The 27013-nt window shown below is 42.3% G+C and overlaps 1 protein-coding gene across 2 annotated transcripts; it reads left to right on the top strand.

The window, feature by feature from the left end:
- Positions 1-642: 642 nt before the first annotated feature.
- Positions 643-26576, top strand: LOC306755719 (CD81 protein-like). Of its 2 annotated transcripts, none has more exons than XM_079240220.1 (8): positions 643-788; positions 8736-8850; positions 19045-19142; positions 19485-19559; positions 20792-20911; positions 21175-21273; positions 24648-24731; positions 25635-26576. In XM_079240220.1, the coding sequence occupies exons 1-8, from the start codon at positions 723-725 to the stop codon at positions 25695-25697; spliced, it is 720 nt and encodes a 239-aa protein (XP_079096346.1). In that variant the 5' UTR covers positions 643-722; the 3' UTR covers positions 25698-26576. The 2 variants fall into 2 exon arrangements, with proteins under 2 accessions (XP_079096346.1, XP_079096347.1); XM_079240221.1 differs by lacking the exon at positions 25635-26576 and adding an exon at positions 25247-25404.
- Positions 26577-27013: the final 437 nt, after the last annotated feature.

Here is a 27013-nt window from a genome sequence, read left to right as displayed (position 1 = left end):
GGTTATGCTGATAAGTGTAAGTCTAAGGTAATTAAGCATTATTTTAAATGTTGGTTTGTTGGATTTTCTTATTTAAAGTAAACAGTTTTTATACATTTTTAATATTTTCTATTTATTGACATACAGGCAATTATTTTTCTTTGCATTATAGTGTTTTTCTTTAAACAGTTTCAACTGTTTCTCAACGTACGATGAATGCAGCCTGTTTTGCTCATGAAGTGTAATAGATGGCATCTCAGTAGACCATGTAAAGGGTTAGGAGTCTCTTCACCACAGTTTGACAAACTAGGGCCCCCCCAAACAGCATCTTGCTCAGGGCCCCCACAAGGCTTGAAACGGCCCTGATTTGTGGTTTATGTTGTATTTTGGATCAAATGTGGAAATCATTGTTTTGATTTTGCACAACTTTTCTTTGGAATTGGGATGATAAATAGATAGTTACTGTTCTCCAGACATGTTTATGAACATATAAAAAAATCACAAATGAATTTCTTTACCCCTCAATTAAAACGCTGTTCCGATCCAGAACTCTGATTGGTCTTTCTGCCTGTCAATCAACTGGAGAGCGGAAAGCCGCACGCTGCTGAGGCGTCGAGGGGGAGGGGCTGGGTGTTGCCTCTGCGCGAGCTCAGGTCAGTGTTTCCTGTAGGGCTGGAAGTGTGCGCGCGCTCCGAGCTGTTTTCCTGGGATTTCTGTACCGACCTGAGTCCAACAAAGCCGCCATGGGAGTGGAAGGTTGCACCAAATGCATCAAGTACATGCTGTTCGTCCTGAACTTCTTCTTCTGGGTGAGTACCCGCCTCTGTCCGGCCGTCTAGCGGTTCAGCTCCAGGCTGTGATGAAACCAAGCAGCTGCTCCACCTCGCAGATCAGCATCTACATGAAACATGTCTATCTGGAGCACAGGAGGTCTGCTTTGTTTCATCAGAGTCTTTATTCTCCTTTTCTAGCCGCTAAAAGAAATGAAGTTAGTGCATTTGTATAACCGCACATGTAGGAGATGACCCCCCCCCCCCCCCCCCAAAAAAAAAGAAAAAAACACACACACACCACTGTGCGCCTCCATTGTAATTAAATCCAGGTTTAATTCTGGTTAAAAACATCTTGTCGCCTGGTTCTGCTGTGAAGAACCACTAGGTCTCCAGAAAGGCTTTGTTTGGATCATATCCTGCTTCCAACTTGCATGTATGTGCGTGTGTGTGTGTGTGTGTGTGTGTGTGTGTGTATGTGCGTGTGTGTGTGGGACGGGTGGGGGGAGTGTAAGTGGAGGGAATGACATGGTGGTTTCCATTTGATGAGTCAAAGCCCTGTTTTGGATAAATAGACCAAGGAAACATTTGCGGTAAGGGTCTCTCCCTCTTTTCGCTACCGGAGTTCTTCAGCATTTCAGTGGAAAAGTGGGACGTCTTCTTGTGGCATTGTTATAACCTCACACCATTTTTTTTTTTTTAAAACAAAAAAGAGTAGTATTTACCACATTTCAGGGATCAGCTTATTGAAATTATAGGTGATTGCAGCATATTACACTAATAGAACATGAACATCAGATCAGATGTTGGAACTGAGATATTTAGTCATTTATGATGGAGCAACACCCATAAAAAGTAGTTCCAGGGTGACATTTACCATTGTTAGAAGCTGGGGCTGCATGATTCTGGATAAAATGAGAATCAGGATTTTTTTTGCTTAGAATTGAGATCACGATTTTTTTCCAGTATAAATATTTATTGCACGTGTTACCGGCACATCAACTTTACACCAGAAATGTCTCCAGTAACGTCTCCAGTAACGTCTCCAGTAACGTCTCCAGTAACTCCAGTAACGTCTCCAGTAACTCCAGTAACGTCTCCAGTAACTCCAGTAACGTCTCCAGTAACTCCAGTTACGTCTCCAGAAACGTCTGCAGAAACGTCTCCAGAAACGTCTCCAGTAACGTCTCCAGTAACTCCGGAAACGTCTCCAGTAACGTCTCCAGTAACGTCTCCAGTAACTCCAGTAACGTCTCCAGTAACTCCAGTAACGTCTCCAGTAACTCCAGTTACGTCTCCAGAAACGTCTGCAGAAACGTCTCCAGAAACTCCAGTAACGTCTCCAGTAACGCCTCCAGAAACGTCTCCAGAAACGTCTCCAGAAACGTCTCCAGAAACGTCTCCAGTAACTTCTCCAGAAACGTCTCCAGTAACTTCTCCAGTAACTCCGGAAACGTCTCCAGTAACGTCTCCAGTAACATCTCCAGTAACTCCAGTAAAAGTTGCTAGATTTGTCGCTGGTCGCTTTTTACAAAAAAAGTCGCCAGATTTAGCGAGAAAGTCGCTAAGTTTTTTCTACCAGCTGGTATCTGCGTCACGTGGCGTAAGGATCCACCGTTGTCATTTGTTGAGGGAGAGAGAGAGAGCGCTTGTTTTGATGCAGGTGATGTCCCAGTTCGAAATGCGGTACATTCGTGGTCTTTTTTTGTAAAAATAAATCGTTATTTGAAAATGAGATCGTATAGGAGTATGAATCGTATCACAATTTTTTTAACGATTAATTGTACTGCTCCATGTTAATGTGTGTAAAAAGTAGTTCCAGAGTGATGTTTCGCATTGTTAGTGGCTGTTAGCATGTGCGCAACATAGTTCCAGAATTATGTTTAGCTTCATTAGCAGCTGTTATTGTGTGTAAAAAGTAATTCCATGATGATGTTAAGCATTGTTAGCAGCAGTTAGCGTGCATAAAAAGTAGTTTCAGGATGAAGTTTAGCTTTGTTAGCAGCTGTTAGCATGTGCAAAAAGTACTTCCAGGGTGACATTAAGCATCATTTGCAGCTGTTAGCGTGCATAAAAAGTAGTTGCAGGGTTACATTTAGCATCGTTAGTAGCTGTTAACATGTGTATAAAGTAGTTCCAGGATGATGTTTAGCATTCTTAGCAGCTGTTAGCATGTGTAAAAAATAGTTCCAGGATTAGGTTTAGCATTGTTAGCAGCTTTTAGCATGTGTAACAGTAGTTCCAGGGTGACATTTAGCATTATTAGCAGCTATTAACATGTATAAAAAGTAGTTCCAGTTTGATGTTTAGTATCAGTAGCAGCTATTAACGTGCATAAAAAGTAGTTACAGTTTGATGTTTAGCATCGGTAGCATCTGTTAACGTGTGTAAAAAGTAGTTCCAGGATTACGTTTAGCATTGTTAGCAGCCTTTGGCATGTGTAAAAGTAGTTCCAGTGTGACATTTAGCATCGTTAGCAGCAGTCAGCATGTATTAAAAGTAGTTCCAGAATGATTTTTAGCATCATTAGCAGCTGTTGGCGTTTGTAAAAAGTAGTTTCAGGATGATGTTTAGCATCATTAGCAGCTGTTGGCGTGTGTAAAAAGTAGTTCCAGGATAATGTTTTGCATTGTAAGCAGCTGTTACATGTGCAAAATATAGTTCCAGAATTATGTTTAGCATCATTAGCAGCCGTTACCGTGTGTAAAAAGTTGTTCCAGTTTGATGTTTAGCATTGGTAGCAGCTATTAGTGTGTGCAAAAAGTAATTCCAGGGTGATATTTAGCGTCGTTAGCAGTAGTCAGCATGTATAAAAAGTAGGGCTGGGCGATATGTCGAATATACTGGAGATATCGTTGCTAGTCCCCTGTCCCAATATAGAAATGTCCTATATTCGTCATATTTGAGTATCCTGTTTTTGAGCTGTGGGCGGGGTTTTCTCCCTCCTCCTCCAAAGCAAGCGCACCTAACATAAGCTACGTGCTACGACATGAGAGGCAGCGTGGAGCCACTGTTGCCAACTTGGCAACTTTCTCGCTAAATCTGGTGACTTTCTTTGTGAAAATTGACTAGCGACAAATCTGGCGACTTTTACTGGAGTTATTGGAGACTTTCCTGGTGTTGTGGCGACTGACTTTAAAGCGCATATTGTAAAGTTATTGTCACGAACGAGTCTCTCCCCGTCCTAAAGCACTCAGTTGCTCTGACTGCAGCTGCAGCCAGTCAGAGGAGCAGAGAGGACAGCGATATCGTGATATGGCATGTCACGATACCGTGTATCGTGACATGCAATAAAAATATCGAGATATTACTAAAAGGTCATATCACCCAGCCCTAATAAAAAGTTGTCGCAGGATGACGTTAAGCATCATTCCAGCTGTTAGCGTGTGTAAAAAGTAGGGTTAACTCTATTCTTCCTGAAGTCCAGGTTGAGCGCTTTGATTTTACAGTTGCTGATTAAGGAAGGCTGACATTATAGTCATAAAACTATTTGTCGCAAAAACAATTTTGCCAGTGGTATGTTTCAGTGTGGTTTACAGGTCAGAAAAAGTTTCTTAATATGCATTCTTGCGCTGATTTATCGCCTGCAACACATTTGTTGGTAAATGTTTCACCACATTTCTTCTCACATCACTTTTTTTTTTATTAGGGGCACCACTGAAGTGTTTCTGGGGTAATTTTGTCCACATACCCTCTTCTGCAAATCATCCATTTTAATGTTTGAAAAAATACAGTATCATTATCTTGTTGCAGATTGTACCTGGAAAAGAAGATGATTTGAAGGGAGGATATAGAAAAGAAAGGGAAAGACATGTTGTTTTTGGCCCTGATACAATGCTGTGTCATTACAGAGCCTGACTTTTGGACTTGTTGCTGATAACAGTTTGGATGGCCCTTTAACTCTTTGTTGTGGACAAACGTTATTCATATTCCTATAAAAGATCTGGAATACCGCTTTGATTCCACTGTGTGACGGTGCATTGCAGTTGTTTCACACACTGGTTGTGTTTATAGCTGGAAAAAGGAATTCTCATCACTTTGCTGCTGTTTGTCATCAGTATTTCACACATGGCAAACAAAAGTTGTGCAGCATGTGCAGGGCAAGCCCTCTTGCCTGGTTAGATGACCAAGTTGGACCAAACTTGTAATCCACATGAACTATTTATAGAGCACGTTAACTCAAAGTCTGTTTAAAGAAAGTGCTGAACAAAGAAGTGAAACATTTGAAGTTTAAAGTAAACCAGGAAATCTCATATTTCATTTTACAAAATCAGGAGTCTCACATTGGATCGAAGGCCAGGTCTTAAAGATGGGTCTGTATTTAAAAAGGGACAGTGATGGGCTTCTTTAACTTACTTACATGATTTAGAGCAGCATGGTGAAGGGCCTCTCCCCTGAGCCTTGACTTCGGTAATTAGCTGATCTGAGGCACTGGGCTGGCGAAAATAGCCGTTCAGAGAGGTACAAAGGAGTCAAATTATTTAAGATTTTATTAAAATCAAGTAGAAAGTCTTAAAATGAACTCTTAGGTGATACAAAAATAACCATAATGTGATCATTTAGGAATGAACAGCAGCATTTTGGACAATTTGACAATTTTGGACAATGCACAAGAGATGACTCCAAGATACGATGTGTTACCGTGATCCAGCTGGGAGGTGATGAAAGCATGGATCACTGTCGCAAAGTGCGGAACAGTGGAAAACTCTTCGGGGAGAGTGAATTTTTTTCTAACTCGCTCGTTTAAAAAATAACTTAATCTCGAAGTTCGGCATATTTAGGGGCGTGTCCTTTTGATTGCCAGGTACCCGATCCCCGCTTCATGTAAGAAGAACGTAGAACAACCGCGGTTTTTAGCCGGTTAACAACGTGACTTAGCTTTAGTCCGCTTACCTCCGTTAGCTGGTTAGCTCCTGTTAGCTCCAGGTTAGCTTGGTTAGCTTTTAGCTACAGAAAGCTCTGAGTTTGCGCGATGTCAATCATCCACCATGACGCTCACAGCCCCCCTCTCAGCTCCACCACTTTGCCCATATTTGTATTTTCCGGGCATGATGCTGCCAAGATGGTGATGGTAGGAACCGCCCACCGAGCTTCAATTCAGCTCTTCAGAAACCTTCAGAAACCTACGGGTGACGTCACGGAGGCTCCGCTCATCTTTTATATACAGTCTATGGGCACACATCGAATACAACTTGCAAGGCAAATATTCATATTTCCTCTAATTTTTTACTATTACTAATAAATACTTGAACAATAAATGCAATAAAAAAAACAATAAAAACTACAGTGTTTGCATTTGACATTTTACTGTGCAACAGTTGACACATAAAAAACCAGCTGCGATGAAACAGAATCAGGAACACCTGTTTGTGTTAAACTTTAGAAGCATTTTGGTCTCCTCGGGGCCGGTTGGCAGCCTCCTGCCTTCTAAATGCAACTGGGAGTGGAGTGCCACGTTCACCACACAGATCATTTTGCATTTAGTGTTGCAGACTGGCACTGTGTTTTATCTAAATATCTTGTTTTAGTTGTGTGGGACTTGTTTTATCTGTTCTTTTGGTTACACGTTGTGTTCCCTGCATGTTGTGGGTATTGACAGCAAAATTTGCAGTTCATTTAATCCAAGTCCTTAAAAGACATCAGCCAGGTGAACGTGTTCATCAGAAAACAGAATTTCCTGACTGAGTCAGAGTCATCGTCAGCATCTGTCTCATCTGGAGCACGAGGTTTACTGGGAAGAAAGCGCTGATAGTCGTCTTCGCCATCACTGACCTAACACAGTTTAACATGGAGCCGATGCAGAATTGCCAAATCCACAGCAGAAATGTACATGCTAACAGCCTAATACAAAAAATATGTACTTTAGGTTTAATAGGTCACGTTCACCTTCATGACAACTGTGGGGAAGGGATTTGTTTTTATAACTGATCTGCAAAGGTGTTATCCAGTTTTTAAATTTGGCACGATTAGGCTTGTCCTTTTGATTGACGGGTATCCATCCGGACTTAGCTTAACTCTTCTACTTATCAGAAGAGTTGGAGATCTTGGCCCAGTAAGGGAAACCCAGCTCTGAACTAGCAGCTCCCAAGATGGTATTGTTGGCTCTATTATTTCTGTATTTTACCAAAGGGACTATTGCAAAGAGGGGGAGTGGGGGGCACACTGGTCGTAGCTCTACCTGGGAACATCTGCATCTAACTGGACTCACACCAGTCTGACCAGCACTCATCTATTATCTCTGTTTGATTCCCTGCTGGTGGTGTTCTCACTCTGAGATGGAACCCCCCCCCCGACCTCTGTAACTCTGATTCCATACAATTGTTCTAAACCCAAAACACACCTGTTCAAACTGGCCGACTATCTGTAACATTTCATACTGTCTCTGGTGATTATTATTATTATTGTTTGATGCATCTTTTATTTATCTTGTAAGGTAACCTTGAATTTCCAGAAAGGCGCCCACAAATAAAATGTGTTGTCGTTATTATTATTATTATTATTATTATTATTAATGATAATAATAATGATGATGATGATGATGATGATAATAATAATAATAAATATAATACTGAAGTTTGAGTGGCTCTACACGGGAACAGAGTCCATGGAATCATTGGTGGATTTACATTTTTAACTCCGATCAGACATCTGAAGACATCAGATGGAGTTAAGGTCTGACAGTTTTACGGACTTTTTATGAGTTTATCCTTCAATGTATGACTTCTGCTTTTCTGCCATAGTTTCAAAAATAGTTGTTTACATTTAGAAGAAAAGGGCCAAAAATTTTGAAGCAATGTTGGACTTTTTTAAGTTTTTTACAGTGGTGACGGAAAAACCAAATAGGAATATGTTGTTGGGAAAGTCACTGAGCAAAAAAAACAGCATGATAGTGGGTGGGTAGCTGTGGTAAGGATTCTTTGTGGTGTTAAAGCAGACTCACAGGAACTCCAGACGAGACCCCCACCCCCAGCATGCTCCACATTCTATATTCTATTCTGAAGCCGGCAGAAATAGACGCTGCTGGAAAGCTGGTGAAGGAAACATGTGCTGAAATACATGTTGGTCAGACTTTCAACCAAATTTTCCTTTCAGAGCAGAATGACAACTTTTAACAGCAAAAATAATCACTGATATAGAGGACAAGGCGCCAGTCTTTTCCTACTCATGAACACAATACAGGCGAAAACAATAAAGAAAAGGAAATACTGTAAACATACTCCAAATTGTTCATGTGTTAAGCAGGGTAGGGAGAAAATATCAACACATTGCATTTCAATTTATTTTCTGTACCTATATTTTCATGATAAGAACCTATCTGTGGAATGAGCTCCTGGCTGGTTATGATACGAAACAACTATATCTGCTTTTTGCTATCATGCACGATTTCAAGCATGAAGAGTAAATCAAATCTGGACTTGATGAGAATGAACACAAAGGTTATGTGGACTGGAGGAACATCCAGGGGGGGTTAGGTGCATCCTTATAGTACAGCTGCAGAGTGTACAGCAAAAATTCAAGATAAAATACCAGCATAACCCATATCTTCACAACTCAAATGTTATGGTTTTGTCAATGTCTTCGATGCATCATGTCCACTTCTATGTTTCAAGGCTGTTTTCTTCTATATTCAGAAGTGAGGATGGTATATTTGCAAGTTTGCCACTTCAGAGTCACCCAAGACACTGCTACTCACTGAGGAATAAACTGTATAAGGTTTCATAAATGAACATAATTACCAAGTCTACCTCAGTGATAAACAGGAACATCACACTAGTTAAGTTATATAAAATATTTCTATTGCTTAGATAAAACAAACTAAATAAAAAGTCAAAGAATATTAAAGACAAAGAAAAGTGTCTCTGTACATGTCTGTAGAAGTAAAATATGTGAAAAAAATGTGGCATTTTAAAAATAATTTATGCATCAGAGGTTCAAAGTAAATCTGCTTCCTTTTTGCACCGTGAATAAATGTGTCGTATGTTGCAGCTTGCAGGAGGCGTAATCCTGGGTGTGGCTCTGTGGTTGAGACATGACAACAAGATCAGCAGCCTGCTGGACCTTGAACTGGAGGGGACTAAACCCCCCAGCACCTTCTACATCAGTATGTATTTCATCCCTGTTCATTTGCCTTTATTGTCTTCACACCATGGAATGACTCTGTGATTGATTACATATGCTATAATCATGAAAGGACTTTTCAGTCTCTCTCCATGATCAAAAAGTGGGATTACGGTAGAAATTTGAGCTATACGTTCAAAATCTAAAATATACTTAAAAAAAAAAAAAAAAGATCAAATGAAGGATCTAAGAGTCAATCAGTTAATCAGTATTTTTCCCCTTTTCCCTCTAATCTAGTTTCCTTGGTCAGAAAGACACTTCTGGGTTTCTGCTGCATTTGTTGCTGCATTTAATGTACTGTAAAACTCTGGACCTGTAAGCTGAGAACTTTTTAGACTTCCAGTGAAAGAGAACAGTTCCTGAGAAAAGCTGCTAAATGGAAGTTACTTATTATTGTTTGACAACAATTGCAAAATGGATTGTGTGTTATCAGCTGTTCTTAAAAGAAAGAGGTAAAAAATTCACAGAATCCTGTCACAAATCTGCAGACTTGTAATTGTTCCAGAACATTAATTATCCGTCCTTTACAAGGTCGCTTGTCGATGTTCTAACCAGAACCATCAGCAAGCCTCTTCAGTACGGTCAGCATCCAGACGTTATCTCGTCAGTACAGCCTCTGTTGTCACATTATGAGCCTGAAGTGATGAAGGATGGATGTTGTTGCATTGACCTTCGGCTGCTCCTGATGGGGGTTACCAACAATTTTCACTCTCGTCTTTGTCAAAGATTTGACAGGAAGTAGCTTCGCCGCCATTTCTGCATCAAAATAGATGTCTCCTAAAAACTTAGGAGGGATGGTGATCTTTTTCATGATGAAAATATGAGTAAGCAGTACATTTTGCAGCTAGATTGTAAACTTCCTGGGCAGGATTTCATTTCCTGGGAAACCTCTGTAGATCACAGAAAGTCTGAGCTATTGGTTATAATTTACTCAGGCTGCCACAAAAGTTTGCTTTGATAATCCACCAATTATTTGGTTGAATAGAGTGGACTGATGGGATCATGGGTGTATAAGCATGATGCTTATTGTGTCGTCATGCAGCTGCTGTTGCGTAACTATATTCGATTCCCGCGTCATCTCTTCATGCTATCTAAAAATACAAAAGTGCAACAGTTCAAACTCATCGACTGTGGATGAACTCTGCAGCCTGTAAATAAAGACACGAGGCTGAAGAAAACAATAAATACTTAAGTTTTTCTTCACTTCATTTGTCTGTGGCATTACTCGGCTATATTTTGAAGTAGTATGTACGATGTAAGTGCAATAAAATGAAATTAGGTTGGAACCTGAAGTCAGCAACAAAAACTTTTTTTAGACTAGTGCTGCCATTAATGATGGCAGCTAACTAGCAGATAAGTGTCTAGAGACAACAGTGTCCCTGAATCAGCCACAATGTGCGCCATCATGGTAACACCTCCCGGACTAAGTTTCTCCAATACTGTCGTTTGGGCGTATATTATCCAGCGACGTCGCAGCCGACCTGATCGGCACTACTGTACTGACAAGGCATTGGAAGGTCGGCCATAGCAGCAGTGTTCACGAAAAAAAAAACTTCAAAAGACAAAATAATTACATCAGCTATTAGATTAGTATTTTACAGCTTGGCATATTAATGATGAACTGACTAATGTTGGCAATGCTGCAATTTACCCACAACTGAATCAGTATTTAGTCCGTCTCCGACAGGCCGAATGGAGGTCCAGCTATGGAACTGAATCCTTACGTAAAGCCTTCCTTTCATTCAGGGGTTAAAGAAAAAAATATATAGGAAAAAATTCCTCACTGGCCCTCCCTCTCCTCCCCCAAGCCCAGCAGTCTTCCTCCCCCCTGTCTGAGGGCGGACTTTTCCTCAGACTGCCAGTGGTTTTTTCCAGCGTGGCTCTCGTTTACCTCACCATCTGGTTGTGGTTAGTGTTTAAGTTGCCTTGCGTCTTTTTATTTTTCCCTGTTCCGACTGCCCCTTTTTCCTACATCTGCTTCTCTCCTCTGTCAACCCCAAACACTCCCTGAAACACTCACCAAACCAACCCCCTCCCCCTTTCTTCTTCCACTCCATTAAACATGCAGTTTTTAGAGTTCTGCCTTTGTCTGCTTGGTCGACAGTCACTGCTAACAGGAAACAACAAAAATACAGCTGAATTATCCATTCCACAGTTTCGAATGTTTCATAGTAATAAACTCCACTTGCGGCTTTAAAAGATTTTATACAATTGACTTTACATACAACGTCCCATATTGTCATGTAACTTAAGAATTACACTTAGTTCCTTTATGGTTGTATAATTTGTAAAGCTTTTGTCCCTGTTAGGGACTGCTGGGAGGTTTTTTTGGGATGGAATGCTAGCAGGTTTACCAGTAAACAGAAGCACTTTTACTTATGTCTGAACTGACCAAACATTCGATCACACTGTAAGTTGTGATATTTCTAAACAGAAAATGCTGCTTACACTGTCAGAAAACTTCACTAAGTATGTTTTCTTTCACCGTGCATCATCATGCTTTCTATCACCTTTCCATCAGCTGTTTGTGGATAGCACAGCTGTAAGAAGCTGCATTTGACTCACTTCTTAAGCCACGTCCACATCAGCTTTATTGATCCGAATCCGAGTCCGTTTGCTGGGAAAGTCGCTTCGTTTAGGGAAATGTGAACACGCCAAACCAATTCTGATTTGGACCAAAGAACCGGGCTCGGTCCGCCTACAAACGCAGGTCTCGTTCCGTTCCAAGCGGACCAAATCCAGGAAGCGGACTACAAACCAAGTCCCTTCCTGCATGTGGCGTAGCGTTGCATTGTGGGTAAATCCATAGCGATGGCGTTAAGGGTCCTCTGCCTCGTCTGGTGTTCATACTGCGTCCATTGTTGCAGTGGATTTCTGCAGTATACTTGCATAAGACACAATAAAAACCCAAAACAGCCATAGTTTGGTCTCCATGTTTAACTGGCAGGTGGAGGAAACACCCTGCTACAGCTGAGCCAAGTCCCCAATCGGACCGAGTCTTGTAAATCTACAATTGTTACTAATATTAATATCTGTGATTATTGTTATTATTTTATTAATTAGTATGTATATGTATGTATGTACGTATGTGTGTATATATATATATATATATATATATATATATATATATATATATGTATATATACACACACATGTATGTATATACACATATGTACGTATATTTTTCTTTTATTTCTTTCATTTGTTCAAATTAAATAAACTAATTAACTAACTAACTAACCACAGAATGTTCTGACCATTAGTGCACACTACCGTGACACTGGGAATACTTCTGTGAATTAGTCAGATATGAAGTTAGGAAATTATCTGCAACAGAATTAAGGCTAATTCTACATTAGGATAGTCCACTAGACTCCGGTTGGGGACTGGGTACGTCTGTAGGGGGGTGTATCCATGTGGACCCAGACCATGTTCATGCTGCACTTTGGTGAAACCAGCCAAACCATTAGAATAATATCTCCCCATTCCCACCAGAGGTGGCGCTGCACTAGTGTTTAGCAGAAGAGAGGACCAGACTGGCGTGAAGAAGAAAACTCTGTTTCCTCCACCTGCCAGTTAAACATGGAGACCAAACTATGGCTGTTTTGGGTTTTTATTGTGTCTTATGCAAGTATACTGCAGAAATCCACTGCAACAATGGACGCAGTATGAACACCAGACGAGGCAGAGGACCCTTAACGCCATCGCTATGGATTTACTAGGGCTGTGACGATATGCTTTTTGTCCCGATTCGATTTTTTTGGGTGCTGATTCGATTTAAATTGTGATTCTCACAATTCTCTGATATTGCTTATATTTGTAGATTAAAAACCAAAAAAATATATCTTTTTTTTTTTTTTTGCTTGTCATTTTTATTCATTTCAATGAGGAAAAAACAACACAGTAGCCAGATCATCATTCTACTGCTATGATGTCCAGGAAGACAAGTAAAAAGATCAGTATAAGCAATAAAAATAACAAAACTTTTATAGTGTATTAATTTCATTTATTTGGACAAACAATAGATTTTTTTTTTTTTTTTTAAAGGTATCATAACCGGGTCTTTTCATGTGCCCACTGTCCTCTGTTTTTAAATAACTGTTTAAACACATATAAATAAAGAAAAATTCAAAAAGTGCTTTTTCTGAGCCTTTATTCATAACAAAATTTTCTTGTGAGAATTCATGCGAGATTTCTATCAACCTGGATATGGATTGAAATAATGTTAATGAGGTGCTCGCTGATTGGTCGCTGGAAGTCTGGAGTTGGAAGGGGGGCGAGGCCAGTAGTTTCCATGCTAAAAACATTAGCGGCTAGTGATAGCAGCTAACCTGACAGCAACAGCTTTCTGAATTCAGCATTGATGTCTGAACCGGACTCTGAGCCTGAGAGAGAAGATACCGAGATGGTGGAAGGAGCACGTTTACAACAAACTGTCTCTGAATGGTAAAGTCCTCACTTTTAATGTCTGCTCGCCTTGCCAGTTCAGATAGCATGTTGACAACGATGCATGTCGTTCATGTTAATACGTCTCCATTTTATTCCATGTTGGACCGTTTTTTAAACAATAAATGTACTTTTTAACACAATCTGAAGTTGCAGATGTAAAAAATGAAACAGATGTTGACTGAACCAGTCGGTACGTTCAGTGTCCAGCTGCCGGCCGATCTGCACCCAGATAAACACACACACATTTTAACCACACGGAATTTCATGAAGCAGCGCTTTTTATTGAGGTTTTATTTACCGTCAAGTGTTTTTCTAAATTAATTAGATTATTTATATTTCCCGTTTTAGCCAGGAGTGTGAAAAATGTTGTTATGTCAACATGACAGATCTCTGGTTGATGCAACCACTGATGTGGGCTGCTGTGTTACTGTACAGATAATAACATGAAGTCAGATATCTTGTATCATTAATCAGACTTTCTGCTGACTAATGTAGACTTGTATTTTATATATTCCAGCATCACTTACCATCTATTATGTTGGTCTAATTCAGTAGTTCCCAAACTGGGGGGCGGGCCACCCAGGGGGGGCTAGAGTTATCACAGGGGGTGGGGGGCGCGGAAAGGCTAAATAAAACTTGGGAGACTTTACACTGGATGAATTTGTAAAAGTACTCATAGGAAATTACGATAAATGTACAAAAGAGACTATGATGGAGCATATCTGTCCCTGCTTGACCAGTAATAAGAATTAATGGTGGGTAATAATGAGAATGCAGTCATTTGCATGTACCAAAATACTATCATCTAATATAATGAAGTATGAAGCCAAACAATTTACAACACCACTTGGGGACTTTTCATCCTCAACACAAAGAAAAGCCTGCAGGTTACTTTTGACATAAACTGTCCAACTATCATATATAGCAAAGTTGTTTCACTAAAGCAGCATCGTCTCATAGTAAACTCCACTCACCTAAAGTAGTTTGCAGAGTTTCCTGGTTTAAAATGTTTTATACTTACACAGAAGAATGGATAATAGTACTGACATGGTTTTAATTATAGTTATCTACAATACAGCCACTAAAACTAAAGACGTATTCCTTAGTATGTTTCTTTGGTTCATGTGACGGGAGGGGAGGGGGGGGGGGGGACATTGTCGTCGATGGAAAAAGGGCCCTACAGAAAAAGTTTGGGAACCACTGGACTAATTGTTTGTTAAGCTGCAAATGCCAACAGGAATAGACAGCAAGATATTATTACTGTGCTTAGAAATAAAATTTCTCTTTTCATTTCCTTAGGTGCTGAGAAGGATAAAGCGGGTTCAAACTCCTCCGTGTCTGACCCAACATCCTGGCATGGAACCAGTTTGCTTCAACGCTTTTTTTTAAAAAACCTGTCCTGTTCAGCATCTCAGCATACAGAACAGCAATCTGCGTGCCATATTTTTGCCAGACAGATTTTCTCTGTCAAGGGAGACATCTCATGTATATAGCTGCCCTTGATAATCTGAATATTTTTATTATCATGATAATTATTTTATTTTATTTATTTATTTATTTATTTATTTTTCCTTTTATCATTTTGCAATCATCGTCAGTCTTGATATGGCTGAGCTGGACCTGGCAGGGAAAGGGGGAAAAAAAGAGGAAATGAAAGGAGGAAAAAGAGAGAGAAAAGAAAGGCGTGTCTAAGCTGCTAAAGTTACAGTATTTGCAAAACAATATAAAGTACTGAAAAAATACAAGACATAAGTAGGATAGTGACAATATTGAAAAACTGACAAAAAAAGAAAAGTATAAAAAAAGTAAATGAATTAATAAAATAATTCCAATACCAACCGTTATTAAACATACCTACAGAGAGTCATCAGCAACATTTAGTAGGAAGCAGATGGGAAGATGAGCGCTTTGTGGGCGTGCACTTGTGAGTGTTCAACCTGTGATCATGCAATCAAAGATCAGCTGAGTGCTTGTAGGGGAGCACAACCACGACCCGAGGTGTAGGGGAGGAAGCCAAGGCCCCCAGGGCCCGGCAAGCCCACCGCACACAGAGCCCGGGCAGGCAAAGCAGAGAGAGCTTCCATCCCCCGAGCCCAGGGCAGTGGAAGCCTCCAGGCAGGCGCCACCCGGCGCCACGAGGCAGGGGCACCGGGTAGCACAGGGCGACGGCAGGCCGGCCCGCCGGGTGCTGGAGCGCGGGCCGCACAGAGAGCCGGCAGCCCGCAGGACCACCCATAACCCCCGGCAGAGCCCCGGCCAAGACCCAGCGGGCCCCGCCCGCCCAGAGCAAAACCATCGCAGGCCGGCGCCACCACGATACCAGGGCGGGATCCCCAACGACAAGGACACGTCCGTAGACCATCCCCCCCAACAACCTCTCCCCACAACCCTCCCGCTGCTTCCTATCTCCCCTCCCTCCCTCACCAGCACCCTCCCCATCCCTCTCCCTCCCAAGCCCTTACCGTCCCTATTCTCCAACCCCCCCCCCCCTTAATAGGATTGTTTTTTTTGCTATACATCGGGCCACAAGGATAGTGTGTGTGTTGTTTGGGTCCATGTTGATGTCACTAAGGTCTTGGGGCATGCAGGAATGCTGCATCTGAGCCATGTTGATAATTCCCCACAAACCTTATTCCAAAAATTTTGAACAGGTGCACAGAGCCATAGAGCATGTAAATAATTGTGTGAATGCTTTTAAGCTCACACAATAGTTTTCCTGTTTCTCTTTATTCACGTTTATTATTATTCTTCCGCCGTTTTTCGGTCGTTCACTGCTTCCGCTACGTTCTACCAATTTCAACAAGTTTGGTATCAAAACGTTCAGCTCGTTCAGCAGAAAGGTGCTCTGAAGTTTCTACTCTGTAACTGTTTTACTTTTTCAAATATTCTACTTTTTCTACTTTTTTTCTACCATTGAAATGAATGGAAACAGCTGAAAATTCCACAAAAACTTTCGCCCTTTCAAAATGCTACTCCTTCCACAAATTTTCACCTAGAAACACCATTCAAACTTTATACAAGTCACAAGAAACTCAGCTATTTAAAAATGACTTTTCTTGTCCATATGTTCTACCGTTTTTGAAATATCGCAGTTTTAAAATCATACAACTTTTTTCAAAATTAGATTTTTGCTGTCACTCTAGCTCCACTCTAAATTTTTAAAACTTTTCGCTCCTCGAACAAATTCTCATAACTCCTGAAGCTTTTGCCCTACAGACACATATTATACATCAAAACCTTGGAAATCTTCCTGGCTTTAACTCAGTCAAAGAATGAAAGAGCTCGGATCTACAGATTTTGAACTACGGCCCTCCAAGCGACCTAAAGTCTGCTTTTTCCCCATTCAAGCTGCCATAGACAACGGAAAAATGTCCTCTCAGCTCCACTTTTTTTCTAACTCGCTGTCATTTAAATTCAGTTCGCTCTAGGATCAAATAAATTACATCCCTGTGTTCCTGAAAGCCTTCTGCCACTCACGGTGAAAGAATTATTTTGATATCTGTTACGGTTTTCGTGTAACGTCGAGCAGTTCGGAAGGCTCGCAGAGGGTCTGCGAAGCAAAAAGTCTCCCCCTCTCAGCCCCAGCGTGTCATTTTGGAACTGCAGTGAGTGAAGGGAGGGGCCGTTGTCATGACAACTAATGGGTCAAAGGTGTTCAGTGATGATTCAGCACTGTTAATACAGAGCTGTTTATGTCTCCTGTCCAGCTTAGGCCTCAACAAGAACATTTTAACCACGTTTAACTGTCTTACTCATTTTTCAACCGTCGTCAACTGTCTTGCACTCATTTCAGTTCAACTTTCAACCCTCTTCACCCCTTTTAAACACCATTTCAGGCTTCATCACTTGTACAAATGGATTCAGCTTTATATATACTTCAGCTAAAGGCTTCAACCAGGACATTTCAGCCATGTTCAACTGTCTTCCACTGTTGTCAGTTCAACTTTCCACTCTCTTTACTCCTTTTAAACACCATTTCAGGCTTCAACACTTGTACTAATGGCTTCAGCTTTATATATACTTCAGTTAAACGCTTCAACCAGGACATTTCAGCCATGTTCAACTGTCTTCCACTGTTGTCAGTTCAACTTTCAACCCCTTTTTACTCCTTTTAAACACCATTTCAGGCTTCAACACTTGTACTAATGGCTTCCACTTGAGAGTAACTTGGGGCTCATTTGTAACGCAGGACGTTAAACCTTCAGGCTCATCTCATTAGCATTAGCATTATCTGCACCAGCTTAAGTCACATCTCAGTCACGACAAAGCAGAACTTTATAGCAGTAGTGACACTTACCGACTGCATTGATGGTGAACCGTTTCAAGTTGCAATCCCCCCTCTTTCCAACTGGGTTGATGCCGTCTTCTCCTGGTATTTTCCCAAATGTTAGCAAAATGTTTGGCACAAACAGGCCGCAGCCGGCAGAGATGCAGGTGCATTATCAGCAAAAAATAATGTAATCCATCTGTCCCTGGTAGTTTGGTCCGCTGATGAAGGGAGGGAAAAACCTTCTGGTGTCGGTTTTGGTAACAGACAACCGAGCAGTGGACATGACCGCTGCTCGCACGTCTTCACACAGCTTGTTGCTAATAGCAACTGAGGCAGGTCCAGCAGGTGTATTTAGGCAGGAAAAGGGGCTGGTTAATGCAAATAGCTCCCTGGGACTATTTGAAAAAAGAAAATGAAAAAACGCGTTTGCAAGACTTGTGGGCAGTTTTGCTGCAAACAAATCGTCCAGATGGAAAAACCCTGTCGTCTTCAAAAGAACTGCTTCTGGGGATGTTACCACTTCCACCCAACACTAATACACACGTTTTAACTCGAAAAAGTGCAATTTCCGGGTGATGACTCCTTTGAACAAAAAATCAATTTTTTAATTGTGAAGAAAAAAATCCTGATTTCCGATTTTTCAATTAGATTTTCCCACCCCTAGTATTTACCCACAATGCAATGCTACGCCACATGCAGGAAGGGACGTTTTACCTAGTCCGCTTCCTGTATTTGGTCTGCTTGAAACGGGGCGAGACCTGCGTTTGTAGGCGGACCGAGTCGCTTCTTTGGTCTGAATCAGAATTTGTTAAAAGCAAACGGACTTAGATTCAGATTAATAAGACTGATGTGGTATTTCTTTACGATCTTATGTCAGGCTAGGTTTATTGTTGGGAAAAATTGTGACTGATAAACTTGTGCAGGGAGACAGCAAGAAGTTTAGTATCAGCGTTGTAGTTTCTCTCTAACATCTATTATTTTGCACCAGCATGGATTAATGTAGAGCCATACACCACCACCATGATGTTTACCAGTCAGTGTCGCGGTCAAACCTTCCAGGAGACCTGAAGCCATCCATATGCAGGCTGTCACTGCTGTACTTCCTATTCAACAATGTTTTCCGTGAAAGCAACAATGGACGCCGACACGTGAAAAACGTTAACTTGCAGGTCATCAGTTGCACAATGAGTGCATATTTGCAAAGATCACAGAGGAAAGTTTCTTGTGTGTAGTTGTCTAGTCTTGTTTTGATTCCACCCTTCAAAGCAGTTATTTTGAAACTCAATCCAAAAAACAAAAAGATTCCATAGGAGGTACATTGCTGGAAGACATTTTTCTAGATTTGGTGGAGGAAGTGGCCTAGAAGAGACAAGTCTGGATTTTGCTGCTTTAGCTGCCGCGAGCTTGGATAAACAGTGGAAGATGGATGGATGTAATCACTCTTTTATGTCTGTTCAGGTGTCCACATCCTGATAGCAGTTGGAGCAGTGATGATGGTGGTCGGTTTCCTGGGCTGTTATGGTGCCATTCAGGAGTCGCAGTGTTTGTTGGGAACGGTGAGTCTTCCTTACTCCTTTGGAGTTTAAACATTTAGTTTTTCAGTAAAACTGTTTTTAGAAAACTTTCAGATTGCATTAATAAGAGGTGTCAAGCTTAGTGCTGTCTGCAAATGTTTTGTGCATTAATACACGTTCTACACTTACTATCACAATAAAACAAGAAAAATTTTCATCACATCAAACACAGAATGTTACCATTGTCCTATTAATGTATTTTTGCTTTTAAAGGAAATAAAGGAAATTAAATCATTTTAAAGGAAATTATTTCATTATATTTGTCCTTTGAAGCAAAAAATTAAGTGAAATCCTTAAATTGCCTGTCTAATATTTTCTTTGCAGTTCTTTGCATGCCTGGTCATCCTCTTCGCCTGTGAAGTCGCAGCTGGAATTTGGGGTTACATGCACAAAGACACTGTAAGCCTGGCTTCATACAGCGGTGAAATATTAAGCCACTGTGGGACACTTCTGTTTCAATTTTCCTTTCATGTCAGACTGTTGAGAACGTGCCTGGTTTTTCATGAGACGTCCCATCAGGTTTTTTTAGACTGGTGCATTGCTGGTATCAAATGTAGAAAATGAGCTGCTATTTTTCTAACGGCCCTTTCCATCAGTATCAGCTTGTCTCAACTTAACTCGGTTTGTAGGGTTTTCCACTCGGCTTTTGCACCCGTTAACTGGTACTTTTTTGCAACTCCTTAGCCCAGATTCTAAGCCAGCTGAGTCGGGTTGTGTGTGACATCGCCAGACTGCATGCTGCTATTGGTCAGGGGCGCGGCCAATTGGGCCAATCAGAGGTCAGGGTCAGGGAGCGATATCACTGGAAGAGCGACTCGCAAGTTGTTTACATTACATGACAAGTAATGGTGCAACAAAAGTCTGTTCCGTGGTCCAACACTGAGGTGGAGACGTTTCTTTGGTTGCTGTGGAAAGGATACAGAGGGAACGAGATGAAAAAAATCTATCAAGAACTTTCCAACTCAACGGCTACGGGTAGCAAAGAAGTTTTCAGCAGTGTTGAGAGAAGCTGAAAAAGCTCAGAAGGGACTATCGGCGGGTCAAAGACCACGATGGTCGGAGTGGGTCAAACAGACCAGACTGTAAGAGGTTCCAACAAATGGAGACGATTTATGGTCAGCGACCGGCGAGCCGCAGACCAAGTAGCTGATTGCCTCGACGTCCCTCTGTGTTGTTATAGAGCATGTCGTGCACAACACTGACGTCACAGCGATTTCACACAAACCCCGCCCCTTTTAGACCTGGTACTAAACTGTAATGGAAAATAAACAGGAGCAAGCTGAGACGAGTTGAGGCGAGTTCAGTTGAGACAAGCTGATACTGATAGAAAAAGAGGCATAACATGATCCAAATTGTTCAATTTCAGTGTATATAGTTGCAGAAAAAATTATTTGACCACCTATGTTTTCCAAACAAAGGTACCCTAAGTTGTACCAGGCATTAGAAATAAAATTATAATAAACACAATGGTCTATTAACTGTTTCCGTGCCCGTAATCTGTTGTTGACTGTATTGTTTCTTTAGTTTGCCAATGTAAACTGACATTTTTAGCTTCTTAATTCTACTCAGAGCTGAAATTTTGAAGTTTATCTGGGAAGATGAGTTGATATTTGCATAATTTCCTTTCTTAGGTCTCAAATGAGATTATCCGCTTCTATGATGACGTCTATGACAAAGCCGTGGCAGATACCATCACTGACTTGGACAGAAAGACAGCTATCAACAATGTACTCAAGGTCTTTCATGAGACGGTACGACTCTTAAGCATTTAATCAAAGCCTATAAGAGATTTAGATTAATATAAAATGCTATATTGGTAGTTTAAAAAATATTAAGAAAAAATAAAGAAAGAAAGAAAATGAACTGAACCAAATAACTACATAACCTGTTATCAGTCAGCACAGTTTTATGGTATGTCTCAAGAAATCTGAGCTTTGTAGATATGATTAATGTAATATAGTCTCAATAAAAAGCTGCCTAACATCATTCTCACATGAGAATTATTGTCTTTTAGCTGAACTGCTGTGGTAAGGGCCTGGGGAGCTCAATTCTGACCCAGGTGGCTGACAAGCTAATTGGCAGTGACATCTGTCCCCGTCAACAGTATACTATTGTAAGTGCTGTCGTTCTTCTCTGTAATGCATCAACTCATTATGAAAGTGTTCATGCTTCCACTGGATTGACACAAAGATATACAATAATATATCCCCATTCCCACCATAGGTGGTGCTGCTGCACCACATGAAGATGAAAATTCTGTTTCTGCCACTGCAAGTTAAACGTAGAGACGAAACTATCGCTGTTTTGGGTTTTTATTTTGTCTTATACAAATATAGTGGAATTTTTAAAAAGGGACATGTAAAGACTTGTAAAGTGTGAGATGTATAGAGGGGGGTGTAAAGTGAGAAATGTAAAGAGGGAGATGTAAAGAAGGAAACATGAAGGGACTTGTAAAGAGGGAGATTTGAATAGGGAGATATAAATAGCGACTTGTAAAGAGTGACTTGTTAAGAGTGAGACATAAAGAGGGACTTGTAAAGAGGGAGATGTAAAGACGAACTTGGAAAGAACGAGATGGAAAGGGACTTGTAAAGAGTGACTTGTAAAGTAGGAGATGTAAAGAGGGACTTGTTCAGAACGAGATGTAAATAGGGAAATGTAAAGAAGGACTTGCAAATAGGGATATGTAAAGAGGGATATATATAGTGGGAGATTTAAAGAGGGGCATGTAAAGAGTGATATGTAAACAGGGAGACGTAAAGAAGGATTTAACAGTTACAAAGTGGCAAATTTAAATTGGGAGATGTAAAAGGATACTTTAAGAAGGACCTGTAAAGAGAGAAATGTAAATATGGATTATTAAAGAGGGAGATGTAAATAAGTTGATGTAAAGAAAGATTTGTAAAGAATGATATGTAAAGAGTGACTTGTAAAGTGGGAGATGTAAAGAGGGAGATCCATCAAGGGGATGTTATTAGGGACTTGTAAAGAGGAAGATATAAAGAGGAACTTGTAAAGTGGAAGATGTAAAAGTTGGACTTGTAAATAGGGAGATATAAAGAGGGACTTGTAAAGAGTGAGATGGAAAGATTGAGAACACACCCTCCGGTCCCCCTTCTTAAGAAGGGGGACCGGAGGGTGTGTTCCAATTACAGGGGAATCACACTCCTCAGCCTCCCTGGTAAGGTCTATTCAGGGGTCCTGGAGAGGAGGGTCCGCCGGATAGTCGAATCCCGGATTGAGGAGGAGCAGTGTGGTTTTCGTCCTGGTTGCGGAACAGTGGACCAGCTCTATACCCTCTTTGGGGTCCTGGAGGGGGCATGGGAGTTTGCCCAACCAGTCTACATGTGCTTTGTGGACCTGGAGAAGGCGTTCAACCGTTTCCCCCGGGGGGTCCTGTGGGGGGGTACTCCGGGAGTATGGGGTACCGGACCCCCTTGTACGAGCTGTCCGGTCCCTGTACGACAGGTGTCAGAGCTTGGTCCACATTGCCGGTAGTAAGTCGGATTAGTTTCCGGTGAGGGTTGGACTCCGCCAAGGCTGCCCTTTATCACCGATTCTGTTCATAACTTATATGGACAGAATTTCTAGGTGCAGCCGAGGTGTTGAGGGGATCCGGCTTGGTGGCCTCAGGATTGGGTCCCTGCTTTTTGCGGATGACGTGGTCCTGTTGGCTTCATCTGGTCGTGATCTCCAGCTCTCACTTGAGCGATTCGCGGCCGAGTGTGAAGTGGCTGGGATGAGAATCCATCCATCCATCCATCTTCTGCCGCTTATCTGGGGTCGGGTCGCGGGGGCAGCAGCCTAAGCAGGGAAGCCCAGACTTCCCTCTCCCCAGCCACATTTGCCAACTCTGCGGGGGGATCCCGAGGCGTTCCCAGGCCAGCCGAGAGATATAATCCCTCCAGCGTGTCCTGGGTCTTCCCCGGGGTCTCCTCCCAGAGGGACGCGCCTGGAACACCTCACCAGGGAGGTCCAGGAGGCATCCTGACCAGATGCCCAAGCCACCTCAACTGGTTCCTCTCGATGCGGAGGAGCAGCGGCTCTACTCTGATCTCCTCCCGGATGACCGAGCTCCTCACCCTATCTCTAAGGGAGAGCCCGGCCACCCTGCGGCGGAAACCCATTTCAGCCGCCTGTATACGAGATCTCGTTCTTTCGGTCACGACCCACAGCTCATGACCATAGGTGAGGGTAGGAACGTAGATCGGCTGGTAAATCGAGAGCTTCGCCTTCTGGCTCAGCTCCTTCTTCACCACGACAGACCGGCGCAGAGCCCGCATTACTGCAGACGCCGCACCGATCCGACTGTCGATCTCGCGCTCCATCCTTCCCTCACTCGTGAACAAGACCCCGAGATATTTAAACTCCTCCACTTGAGGCAGGACCTCACTCCCAACCCGGAGAGGGCAATCCACCCTATTCCGGCTTAGAGCCGGGATGAGATTCCGGGATGAGAATCAGCACCTCCAAATCTGAGACCATGGTCCTCAGCCGGAATAGGGTGGATTGCCCTCTCCGGGTCGGGAGTCAGGTCCTGCCTCAAGTGGAGGAGTTTAAATATCTCGGGGTCTTGTTCACGAGTGAGGGAAGGATGGAGCGTGAGATGGACAGACGGATCGGTGCGGCGTAATGGGTAATGCGGACTCTGCGCCGGTCTGTCGTGGTGAAGAAGGAGCTGAGCCAGAAGGCGAAGCTCTCGATTTACCAGTCGATCTACGTTCCTACCCTCACCTATGGTCATGAGCTGTGGGTCGTGACCGAAAGAAGGAGATCTCGTATACAGGCGGCTGAAATGGGTTTCCTCCGCAGGGTGGCCGGGCTCTCCCTTAGAGATAAGGTGAGGAGCTCGGTCATCCGGGAGGAGATCAGAGTAGAGCCGCTGCTCCTCCGCATCGAGAGGAACCAGTTGAGGTGGCTCAGGCATCTGGTCAGGATGCCTCCTGGACCTCCCTGGTGAGGTGTTCCAGGCACGTCCCTCTGGGAGGAGACCCTGGGGAAGACCCAGGACACGCTGGAGGGATTATATCTCTCGGTTGGCCTGGGAACGCCTCGGGATCCCCCCCGCAGAGTTGGCAAATGTGGCTGGGGAGAGGGAAGTCTGGGCTTCCCTGCTTAGGCTGCTGCCCCCGCGACCCGACCCCGGATAAGAGGCAGAAGAGGGATGGATGGATGGATGGATTGACTTTTAAACAGGGACATGTAAAGTGGGAGATGGAGAGAGACTTTCAAAGACTTGTTAAGAGTGAGGTGTGAACAGGAAGATGTAAAGTGGGATATGTAAAGAGAGACTTGTAAAGAGCGACGTGTTTTTCTTCCTGTGGGATTTTCAGCCTTCAGTTGAACAGGGGGCTTTCCTGTCAACGAGATATCAATGTTACACCTATTTAATATCTCAGCTGCTGAATAAAATAGCGATAATTAATGTGTGATGATTTTGTAGGTGTGGCGTCAGATGACTGACAGTTTGACATTTGTCCCGTCTAGGGATGCCATAGCCGGATTCAAGAGCTCTTCTCAGATAAGATTTATCTGACAGGAATTGCTGCTTTGGTTGTTGCTGTTATTATGGTAAGAACATGAACTTAACTGTCGTTTACCTTCTCCTTAAATCTTGGAAAACACCAGAGTGAATTATGTGAAATCACAAAGTTTTGCCCATCATGAGTTTGTTTTTATAACAAGCACTGCTCTGGGAACTTAAAAATGAACTACACAGAAATCCTTGAATCCAGATTTCTGCACCTTTTCCTTGTTTTCAGGCTTTAGAAAATGTAGTTGGGTCTGTGATTTGACAAGTTATGCTTGTACTTTCATGTAGTACACTCCACTGTCTGCAGAGACATTTTAATATCTTGATCACAGTTTGTTTTATGACATTTCAGTAATCATTTTTCAGGATATGGTATCACACACTTTTTTCACGTTTACTTTCTCATGCAGACGCAAACAAACATTACATATGAAAATGTAGTTTTTTTCTGAGCTTTAAACATTAACATCAATGCGTTAGTCTTCCTAAAACTGCCTCAGAGCCAAGCGCACCAGCCACGGACTCATTTCTCTTCCATTATGTCTTTTTTCAGACTTTCTGCTCAAGTCAGGAAAGGGGGCGGTCTGTGATGTAAATTACATAGATGTGATCTGTGTGTCCAGATGACCCTTCTGTAAATCACAGTTCTCTATATGACCTAGCAGCCGTCTGTGCTGAGCCTGAAGTCAACTGAAATGACTGAGATTAAGGGCCTGCTCTGTCACTGTAGCAACTAGTTACATACCAGATTTCATCATTCCTGCCTGCTCGTGTGTTCCAGCTCTCCACGAGCAGCATTAGAAGTTTCCTGCTTACAGTAAACATTTTGACACACAAAGCATGTGTATATGTCAAAGCTAGTCTGCAGGGAAAGCTTGTCGCTATTGTGAGTACAATGCATCTGAATTTATTAAGTAAGAAAATATTTTCTCTTTTCACAGATCTTTGAGATGATTTTCAGCATGGTTTTGTGCTGCGGGATCCGCAACAGCCCGGTGTACTAGAATGAGCAGGCACCAACAGCTCATTAGATGAATGAAGGATGATCACACACAATCTTTTTTTCTTTTCTTTTCTTCTGTTATAACCATGAGATCTTACATATAGCAGCTGTTGGAATTAGTCAGCTCTTTCATACAAAGACTAACCTTTTTGTTTTTGCCAGAGATGCTGTTCAGTGTGTTAGCTCAGTGCTACTCCTCCACAATATGTAGATGTTATATCACACTGTTGTTCATCATCTATATTCAATGTGCTGTAATCCTTCAGTGATTGGTTGCTTTTTACCGCTTTCTTGTTTCTTAACATGCTCTTAGATTCATTTTGTGATGGATTTTTATTTGACTGCTTTATGTAAAAACTGTATATAAATATCTGTTGCCAGTACTTTGTCTGCCTGAGCATGCACGTTGCATTACATGAGACCTTTCTCTAATCTCCAACCCATAATGTCTGCTTCCCCATCTCTCCGTCGATGCTGAATTGAATGCTGGGGTATGTGACCCGACACTAGTGATGCAAAATGAGTTAGCTTCACTTACATGTTAGTAACTCCAAGTGGGACATGGACCAACATGGTAGTATCTCCAAGCGGGACATGGACCAACATGGTAGTAACTCCGAGTTGGACATGGACCAACATGGTAGTAACTCCGAGTTGGACATGGACCAACATGGTAGTAACTCCGAGTGGGACATGGACCAACATGGTAGTAACTCCAAGTGGGACATGGACCAACATGGTGGTAACTCCGAGTGGGACATGGACCAACGTGGTAGTAACTCCGAGTGGGACATGGACCAACATGGTAGTAACTCCGAGTTGGACATGGACCAACATGGTAGTAACTCCGAGCGGGACATGGACCAACGTGGTAGTAACTCCAAGTGGGACATGGACCAACATGGTGGTAACTCCGAGTGGGACATGGACCAACATGGTAGTAACTCCGAGTGGGACATGGACCAACATGGTAGTAACTCCAAGTGGGACATGGACCAACATGGTGGTAACTCCGAGTGGGACATGGACCAACGTGGTAGTAACTCCGAGTGGGACATGGACCAACATGGTAGTAACTCCGAGTGGGACATGGACCAACATGGTAGTAACTCCAAGTGGGACATGGACCAACATGGTAGTAACTCCGAGTGGGACATGGACCAACATGGTGGTAACTCCAAGTGGGACATGGACCAACATGGTAGTAACTCCGAGTTGGACATGGACCAACATGGTGGTAACTCCAAGTGGGACATGGACCAACATGGTGGTAACTCCAAGTGGGACATGGACCAACATGGTGGTAACTCCGAGTGG

This window comes from Telmatherina bonti (genome assembly GCF_933228915.1).
Source record: "Telmatherina bonti genome assembly, chromosome: 1".
Lineage (NCBI taxonomy): Eukaryota > Metazoa > Chordata > Actinopteri > Atheriniformes > Telmatherinidae > Telmatherina > Telmatherina bonti.
Note: the sequence above shows the minus strand (reverse complement) of the source record. Positions and strands in the feature narration are given on the sequence as shown.

Excerpts from the sequence above, each read along its gene's own strand:
- LOC306755719 (XM_079240220.1), top strand. The coding sequence starts at position 723 with ATGGGAGTGGAAGGTTGCACCAAATGCATCAAGTACATGCTGTTCGTC. Across the intron at positions 20,912-21,174 it reads TCAAGGTCTTTCATGAGACG|CTGAACTGCTGTGGTAAGGG; the intron begins GTACGACTCTTA and ends ATTGTCTTTTAG. Across the intron at positions 21,274-24,647 it reads CCCGTCAACAGTATACTATT|GGATGCCATAGCCGGATTCA; the intron begins GTAAGTGCTGTC and ends TGTCCCGTCTAG.